General features: G+C 36.4%; 2 protein-coding genes across 4 annotated transcripts; both read left to right on the top strand.

The window, feature by feature from the left end:
- The first annotated feature begins 327 nt into the window (after positions 1-327).
- Positions 328-5,174, top strand: LOC120264849 (probable LRR receptor-like serine/threonine-protein kinase At1g51810). Of its 3 annotated transcripts, none has more exons than XM_039272713.1 (9): positions 328-373; positions 462-993; positions 1,117-1,595; positions 1,680-1,806; positions 1,888-1,953; positions 2,025-2,093; positions 2,166-2,234; positions 2,320-2,467; positions 4,905-5,174. In XM_039272713.1, exons 1-9 carry the CDS (start codon positions 346-348, stop codon positions 4,923-4,925), a joined length of 1,539 nt encoding a protein of 512 aa, XP_039128647.1. In that variant the 5' UTR covers positions 328-345; the 3' UTR covers positions 4,926-5,174. The 3 variants fall into 3 exon arrangements, with proteins under 3 accessions (XP_039128647.1, XP_039128648.1, XP_039128646.1); XM_039272714.1 differs by lacking the exon at positions 4,905-5,174 and having other exon boundaries at positions 462-704; positions 798-993; positions 2,320-2,620; XM_039272712.1 differs by lacking the exon at positions 4,905-5,174 and having other exon boundaries at positions 2,320-2,620.
- Positions 5,175-6,218: 1,044 nt separating this feature from the next.
- LOC120264848 (receptor-like protein kinase HERK 1) lies at positions 6,219-9,578 on the top strand. Its single transcript, XM_039272711.1, is given in 4 exon segments — positions 6,219-6,386; positions 6,492-6,535; positions 6,871-7,173; positions 7,175-9,578. Coding segments are annotated over 2 exon segments (2,490 nt in total). The 5' UTR covers positions 6,219-6,386; positions 6,492-6,535; positions 6,871-6,924; the 3' UTR covers positions 9,416-9,578.
- The last annotated feature ends 28 nt before the right edge of the window (positions 9,579-9,606 follow it).

Raw genomic sequence — 9,606 nt, 5'->3', positions numbered from 1 at the left:
TTTAACATTTGCATTGGCATTGACATAAAAATAAATAAATTTGTGTGATGTTTTCAAATGTATATATTTTCATCTTAAAGTTTAATTTAATCCAAGACACTCTGGAAACTTTGGAGTTTCCTTCCTTAAAGATCATGGCAATCCTAAATTCTAACACAATGCAATGAACAAAGCAAGCCGGACAAAGGAAGACAAGAACAAGTGAACTATGAACTTGTTAACAACATACAAGCCAGTCCAATTAACAAGCTTCCAAAGTATATATATTTATTTATCTATATATTATGAAGGTATCTTCCATTCAATCTCATAGAAATGGCCATATGGATTGCTCTCTTCTTGTTCATGATCTTCAATCAGGCTTATTCTCAGTGTAAGCTTTGCATCTCTAGTTCATAAATTGCTCTATTTCTCTTTCTCTTGATGATGTTTACATGTATTTAATTATTTTGAATTTATAGCTGAGTATGGATATCTGAATGTTGATTGTGGAGGGGACGGAGGATCCATAGATGACAATAACATAAGATGGTCTGCAGACTATGGTTTTGCTAAGCAAGGCTACAAAAAGACAATCGATAAAAGCATAAATGACAACTATCCCATGAAAACGCTCCGGGAATTCCCATACATGAACAAGAATTGTTACATCTTGCCTGCATTCATTCAGCAGAAATATCTTCTCAGAGCCGGTTTCTTCTATGGTAATTATGATGGACTATCTCGACCGCCTATCTTCGATCTTCAGTTCGACGCAAACTCATGGACAACTGTGTTTACATCTAATGATCAACCAGTTTTCTATGAGGCTGTGATCATCGCTAAGTGGCACAATATAAGTGTTTGTCTGCAAAGAACAAGACAAGATGATGTTCCATTCATTTCAACTTTGCAGATAATGCAACTTCTTCCGGGAATGTACACTAACATGAAAAATGACCATGCTCTATTCAAAGAATACAGATTGAACTTTGGATCAAATCAAACTGTGAGGTGATTAATTGTTTAATGTTTAAATTCATCAAACTGTGAGGTGATTAATTGTTTAAAGTTTAAATTCATCGATGAAGAAATGCCGGCCAAAAACTTTACTCTTTTTCTTTTGTTGTTTTTCAGCTATCCAGATGACAAGTATGGAAGAATATGGGAACCAGCTCCAAAAAACAACTACAAAGACATAACTGCAGATTTCCAAACTTTATTATCAACAGTGAATGATGATCCTCCAAATGCTGCAATGAGAACAGCAATTCAATCAGAATCACCATCTGATCCAATCCTTCTTTCATTCAATTTGACAGAGTTTGCTAGGCCTTTATACATTGCTCTCTACTTCACTGAAGTATCCAAGCTCAATCCAAGACAAAACAGGACATTTGATATCTACATCAGTGGACAAGATTTCAATCTGCAACTTTCTCCAGTTTATCAGAAATGCAATGAAGTACATGGATATGTAGTTCCTACTCCAGGGATGTCCAAAATCATTCTGTCTCTGGTTCCATCCGAGAACTCAAACATGCCACCCATTTTGAATGCCATGGAGTTGTTCACTGTCAGTGAAACTGTGTCCAGTGGAACTGCTCCTCAAGATGGTAAGTTCCTAATGATTTCCCATTTAATCTTTTATCTTTCTACTTTGGAAACAATCTGATGGACTTTTATGTTTTGATTTACAGTGTTCGGATTAGGACTAATTACGCATTTCTCTAGTAGGCTGTCACAATGGAGTGGAGATCCATGTCTCCCTGTTCCATTTGATTGGATAGCTTGCAACCAAGACAATCCTTCAAGAATCACAGCACTGTAATTAATTCAGCATTAACTATATAAATTCTGATATATCTTAGAGAACTATCATAACCTTTTTTATGTTCAATTTATCAGTTATCTTGCGAATTCCGATATCTTGTTCATCTCTAATATCAGTGACATGCAAGCACTTCAGATAATGTGAGTATTCTCTCAACTTATCACTTGTAAAACATATTCTTAATCTCATGAACATAAGACTTTTAATGCAGAGATTTGCAAAACAACAGCTTGTTATCTGTACCAAGCTTTATCTGGGACTTGCCCAACCTCAAATCAATGTGAGTATAACATGACAACATTGACAAACTGCCACATATATTATTACATCTTTTGTCTTTAAATTATTGCAGAAATTTGGCTTACAATGATATCAGAGGAACTGTGCCAGAATCCATAGTTGAGAGAGAAGTTTCACTCAAGTTAGTAGTATAGCAACAGTAAAGAGTTTTTAATACTATGATTGACTTCAATCATGCAATGCTGAATTACTACAATGTATTGCAGTATAACAGGTACAAACTTGATTGTTATTGAGCCAAAGAAGAAGAGCCACAAAGGATTGATCATTGGTTTATCGGTGGCAGCCGGAATTGCTCTGATTGGTATTGCCGCATTTGTATTCATCTGCATTTGTCGCAATGGAGAAAGAAAGGTTAGTACTGTGGAGATAAGCAACCAAACTGTTACTGATACTGTTAATGGATCAGAAGAACAATTGAATAATAATGTAAATGATACAACAGGAGAAGCTGGAATCAGAGCTTAATTAATGTTATACTGAATCTGAAATTTGTTCTGAATTTTATCGAAGTTTTTTTTTTATTTTACTTCAAATTATACAACCTTTTGCCTACTCCCATCCAAATTGAAGGTACCAAGGAGATTGGAAAAGTATTCGCCTCCTTCTTCTGTTGGCAGTTTATTACCAAGAGGCCATCTCATTTTAAATTCTTAACGTCCAAATTGCTTTGCCTTCACCTCTATTCCATGGAAGGTCCTTTTTCTTTGAAGAAGATAATGAAAGCTACATTTTTGTTGGGTGCCGGTAAAACACAGGGACCAAATAGTTTTCTAATCTTCTTCTTCCAGAAATACTATCCGATTGTCTAAAATGACTTCACTAAATTTTGTGAGGATTTCTCATCTGACAATGTCAATTTCGAGAGAATTAACTAGGTACTGCATTGCCCTAATCTCTAAGGTGGACAACCTGGAGAACCCCATAAACTTTTGCATTATTAGTTTTATCAACTCATCTCTTAAAATCATTTTTAAGATCTTTGCAACTCGATTTAACACTATTTTAGATTTTTTTGGTTAACATTTCGCAGTCAACTTTCATTAAGGGACAATATATTTTATATAACATTACTTCTGCAGAGAAATTAATTTTTAGCCTTTAGAAACATAGGATACTAGGCAACATCATCAAAGTTGACTTCACCAAAACTTTTGATATGTTGGAGCGGGATTTTCTCCTAAAATTGATGAGTGTGTATGGGTTTGGACCTCGGTGGGTTGGTTAGGTCTATTTTAGCTTCTTCTAAATCCATTATTCTAGTTAATGGTTCCCAATGTTGTTGTTTTAGATATTGGCATAGACTAAGGCAAGGGGATCTACTTTTCCCAATCCTCTTTAACCTAATCATTGATGTGCTAAGCGTCATGTTCCTACACATCCTTTAATTTGTTGATTATCTTATCATCTCGCCCACTGGTGGTAGCAAAGATTTGAGAGTCATAAAGTTTATTCTTTACCCTTTTGAAGGGATGCTAGAGCTGGTGATTAACTTCTAAAAAACTTACCTATTCTCTTTTAAACCTGAACAACTTCCAAATATACGCCTTTTGGGAAAGTTTGGTCTCCGTGATCATGATGTGTATATCCTCATAGAATTCCAAATTCCTTTCACTAGGAGGCAAACTCACTTTTAGTAAACTCAGTTCTATCCTTCATTCCAACTTATTAAATGTCCATCTCTAATCTTTCTTGTTAGATTATCAAATCCAAAGAGATTTTCTATAGTTTGGGCATGATATCAACCACATTGGTTGCCGGCTAATAAGCTGGAGACGGCTTTAGAAAATCCCATGGCAAAGTAGCCAAGGTGACTTAGGAATTTTAAACCTAGAGAATTTCAATAATGCATTTCTTGGGAAATGGCGGTGGATGACCAACATCCTGGTGTAGGTCTAATGTCATCGAATTTAACCACTACCAGGATAGTCCCACTTGGAACCTCTTTCACAAGCAACCAAAGAGGAAGTCCTTTTGGAATGTGATCCTTAGTTGTTTGCTTGTGTTTAGGGCTTGCATCATCCAAAAAATTTATGGTGGGTCTACTACCCTTTTTAATATGATAGATGGTTTAACGATTGTGAACCAATATACCTCTGGCCAAAGATTTTCTATAACTTCCGGTACCCTATAGGAACTATCATGGATCTCACACCTACTTTGAAAGCCTTGTCTTTAGCATATGAATCTCTTGTACTAGGTATTCTCAAGAGACTTCCAAAACAGCTAGTGGAAACAAAGAGACCTTAAAAGATGGTGTCTCATGGTGAATAGGAGATTTTTAGTTAAATCTTTTTATTTAGCTTTCATAATGAGGCCAAAGCTCACTATCAAGTGGCCTCAATCGACTTGAAAAGTATCTTGTCCTCACAAAATTAATCTTTTCAGTTGGTTTGCCTAAAGCACTTATATCCTTTCTCTAGAGAGTCTAGTAAAAAGAAAGTGCAATAAAGCTCCCAATTGCTACCTGTATTTTTGCCACGCGGTGATTGAATTGGTTGATCATATGTTTTTTCTCCGTCCTTTCACTAGAATGGCTCTAGAGCTTCTTTGGTTAGATACTCTGGCTAAGCACCCTCTCAAATACAATGAAAGATCTTTAAAGCTCCTAAAAAAATAATTTTTATCTCGTTTAAAGAAACCTGGGATCTTATTGCCCATGCTATAATTTGGAACATTTGGTTAGAGCGGAATGAGCATATTTTTAAAATATTTTTAATAAGTAGTCGCTCTCGCCTGTGTCGATGATTTTTAAGACTAATCACATGCTCCTTTTTGTGAATGAATGTAGTTTTTGAGGCAAAGAAACTGAGACCGGAGGATTTAGTTATGACAATCAAGCATAGTTTGGAGTTCTTGGACCTCATACAATTAAAGTAACAACGCCAACTAATTCTGTGAGCTTTTGGTCTATGTTATCCTAAGGGAAATCTCCCTCTCATTTTCACTTTGGGCAAAGTTTGTTGTCCGATTTTGTTAATCCTCCACTGCCAATGGATCTCTTTTATGTTTTTCTTGGTCTGTCTTACCTATTATTGTTATTCATTGTGTTGTAATATTGTTTTATCGACTACCAACTGTAGTTTATTTTTATCTTTTATTTTTAAATAAAATTTTATGGAAGTTCAGATAATCATCAATAAATAAAGATTGGGTCCCAAGCTGTGTAAACTTGAAAGACATCTGAATTGGTCGTTTGGTTCTTGTCTACATTCTAAGAAAGTGAGATGGATGGTGAAATTTCATTTCATTAAGTCCTATGTTTGTCCTGTATAATAAATAAAATAAAGTTCATGCGTTCCTACAAGGCCATTCTTGCTTTTCTAGATAATAAATTGAAGATTTTGAATTGAAATTCAGATATTTATGTTGTCATTTAAGTGACTCTTGATTTATTATATATATATATATATACATCTATGATTCTAAACATTTAACATTTTATATATGTGTTGTATATTTATTTATTGTACATTTATATTTTAGATATAATTATTTGTAAAATAATATTATTATTATTTTAAAACAATATTTTGCTATAAAAAGATATTTAGGTGAATAAAAACTGATATTCAAGTGAGGGATATATGTTTTTATAAATTAATTTTATAGAGTATAATAATCAAAGTTATATATAAATCAGTGATTTATCTATTTTTATGGTCAAGTCAACAGACTAGACAAAATACTAAGACCTCTAAATTGAAAACAACTTTTATGCATGTATATACATACACATAACAATACTAATTTTTCCAACCCACATTAATTATATTAGAAAAATAGACACCAATTTTCTTAATTTTTGATTGGCTTCTTCTTGTCATTGATTGCATTGAACTCTTTTGGTAAACACACAAGATAAAAAGCAGTATGAAATTTAATATGATTCATGGGTCATATGCATGACTAATTCCAAAATAATGGAATAAAAGTGTTTCTAAAGACTCAACCTAATCTCTGAAAGTGATTCCTCTGAGAACTTTAATACCAGAGTCACCCAACAAGAGATTTAAAAAAATATAAAAATTCTTCTTTTGAGTTGCATCTTCTATCTAATTCATTAAATTATATTTTTTTCTTTAAAAAAAAAGTAATATTTTTTTATATGTATATATAAATGAACAGTTTACAGGTGTCCTGGTTTCAGTGTTTTATTGTTTCATTTCACTGCCCATAAATCTCACAAACTGAAACAGTTTAAAGTTTGAAGAAGAGTTGAAAAGGATTTAGCAGGAGAGATTTGGTTTTTCATCCTCAGTGGGATTCAAAGGTGGCATCTTTTTCACTTGATTTGCCTTGAAAACCATTCTCTTTCATGCTTGTATGTGTTGGGTTTTACTGAATTTGGGTCTTTGAATCATCCTTTTTCTTTCAGATCTAGCAAGAGCTTTGGTTTTTCATCTCAGAGGAGGCTCAAAGGTGCGATTTTTCCCCCTTATTTGCCTTCAAAAATCATTCCTTTTGTGCTTGGTTATGGCTGTGTTGAGCTAAATTTTTTTTTACTGCTTCTATGGATTGTCCTTTTGTTTCTATTTGGATGTTTTATCTAGATCGTGATGGGTTCTGATTCTTGAGTTGTGGAGGAAAATTAGAGTTTTTAGTTTTTTTGATTGCAAAGTCACAAATTTCATCCAATTTTTATCTATCTGGTTTTGTTCTGTTTATGGAGTTCTAGATCATGGTAGCTTCTGATACTGTGGATTTAGATGAAAATTTAATTAAAGGTTTTTTTTTTAATCCATGTTTATGAGTAGCGTTCCTGAGTTCCTGACAAGAGAAATCAATCAACCATAGTTCCTTGTTTCAAGATGGCTGCAAGAAATCTTCAGCAATTGTTCCTCTTTGCAATGGTTATCATTTGTTTAGTATGGTTCTCCAATGCATACAATCCTGTAGATAACTATCTCATAAACTGTGGTTCATCGTCAAGCAAAATCATCGGCTCAAGAAATTTCTCTGCCGATATATCCCTCTCTTGGACCTTGACAGCCCCTAAAAGCATCATGGCCAATACCTCATCAAATTCAGTATCATCCTTTGACACCCCGGCCTTATACCGAAACTGCTCGCATCTTCACCGGAGCCTCATCCTACACATTCCCTATTAAGCGCCAGGGTAGACACTTTGTTCGCCTTTACTTCTTCCCCTTCATCTACCAAAACATCAATCTCACAAGTGCCAACTTTACTGTATCGACACAAGACATCGTCCTCATTTATGGCTATCCAACACAAGAAGGTGCTACAGCAGTGCGGAAAGAGTACTCAGTGAACATAGCACACGACCAACTCATCATCTCCTTCGCACCGTTGTCAAATACTTCCCTTGCTTTCGTAAATGCAATTGAAGTTGTTTCAGTTCCCAGCAATCTGATCAATGACACTGCAACGATTGTAAATCCACAAAGTGAGTATCAGGGTTTATCAGAACAAGCATTTGAGACGGTTTATAGGATAAACATGGGTGGTCCATATGTTGGCCCTGAGAATGATACTCTCTGGAGGATTTGGGTTCCTGACAAGAAATTCATTCTTAATGAACATTTTGCTGTACCTAAGTCATACTCTGGAAGCATTTTTCGCGAAGGAGGAGAAACCCCGGAAATTGCTCCTGATGTTATCTATAACACGGCGACAGAGCTAGCTCCAACAAATACTTCCATTGCTCGTTTTAATGTGACATGGCAGTTTGATGCGGATGCTGGTTCCACCTACTTTTTACGGTTGCATTTCTGTGACATTGTTAGCAATGCTTTGTTTGAGCTCTACTTTGATATTTATATCAATACATATATGGCCGTAAGTGATGTTGATCTCTCCACAATTAATTCGAATATGTTGGCTGCTGCTTGTTATATGGATTTTGTCATGACAATGACTGATAGCTCGAGTAACCTTACTGTTAGCATTGGCCCCTCGAATTTGCCCAATGTTCTGCCTGATGGCATTCTTAATGGTCTTGAGATTCTAAAGATGAGAAGCAATGGAAATGTTACTGTTGTATCACCACCCAGTTCGAAGGCTGATGTTGGTGTCATTGTTGGTGCAGTAATTGGTGGTGCTTTGGCTGTGGTGATTGTAGTTGCTTGTGTTGTTTGCATAATGATTAGGAGAAAGAAAGCCGGGAAAAAGCAACCGTCGAAGACTTGGTCACCACTCTCCATAAATGGGATAATGTCACAGAGCTTGGGAAGTGGACTTTCTGATGGAACTAATGCTAGAATGGCACTGAATGCAAACTTTGGTTTTCGATTCTCCATTTCTGCACTGCAAGAAGCAACAAACAACTTTGATGAGAGTTGTGTTATTGGAGTTGGAGGTTTCGGTAAGGTCTACAAGGGTGTTCTAAAAGATGACACTGAAGTGGCGGTGAAGCGGGGTAACCCGAAATCTCAACAAGGCCTTAATGAGTTTCACACTGAGATTGAACTGCTATCGAGACTGCGCCATCGTCACTTGGTTTCTCTAATTGGTTATTGTGATGAGCGGAATGAGATGATTCTTGTGTATGAGTACATGGAGAATGGGACTTTGAAGAACCATCTCTATGGTTCGAACCTCCCTGCACTCAGCTGGAAACAGAGGCTGGAGGTTTGTATCGGCTCAGCAAGAGGACTTCATTACCTTCATACCGGGCAGGCAAAAGCGGTCATCCACCGTGATGTCAAATCTGCAAACATCCTACTTGACAAGAACCTCATGGCAAAGGTGGCAGATTTCGGGTTGTCGAAAGCTGGGCCTGAATTGGATCAGACTCATGTTAGTACAGCAGTGAAGGGGAGTTTCGGGTATCTTGATCCTGAGTACTACAGAAGACAACAGCTGACAGATAAATCTGATGTGTATTCATTCGGAGTGGTATTGCTTGAAGTGCTTTGTGCTAGACCGGTTATCGATCCCACACTCCCAAGGGAAATGGTAAATCTGGCAGAATGGGCGATCAAGTATCAGAACAGAGGTGAGTTGGATCAAATAGTTGATTCCCGTATTGCAAGAACGATAAGGCCGGATTCTCTGAGGAAGTTCGGTGAGACAGTGGAGAAATGCCTGGCGGACTGCGGGGTGGATCGGCCAGCCATGGGTGATGTGCTGTGGAATCTGGAGTATGTGTTGCAGCTGCAAGAGGTGGATGGAGGCACCGAGGTGAATAGCATCAATCGAATTTCCGGGCTTCCTACACAGATGCACCACATGAGCATGTTTGAGAGTGAAACTGTGCATGAGTCTGGTACCAGTGACAGCTCTGATGTCTCAATGAGCAAAGTGTTCTCACAGTTGTTCCAGTCTCAGGGAAGGTAGTTTGCCTCAGCTTTGCTCATACCATGTTTCAATAGCTTTTTTTGATGTCTTTGGTTTTGTTCTTTCATGTATGTGAATATAATAATGTCTACAGTGTTCTTTGTGCTTGGAACACCATTAACAAAGAAAATGGCATGCCCAATTCCTTCTTTTAAATTATAAATAATCAACGTCATCAAGAGAATTATAAA

Source organism: Dioscorea cayenensis, chromosome 7 (genome assembly GCF_009730915.1).
Source record: "Dioscorea cayenensis subsp. rotundata cultivar TDr96_F1 chromosome 7, TDr96_F1_v2_PseudoChromosome.rev07_lg8_w22 25.fasta, whole genome shotgun sequence".
Lineage (NCBI taxonomy): Eukaryota > Viridiplantae > Streptophyta > Magnoliopsida > Dioscoreales > Dioscoreaceae > Dioscorea > Dioscorea cayenensis.
The sequence above is the reverse complement of the archived record's forward strand: the minus strand, read 5'-3'. Positions and strand labels throughout refer to the sequence as shown.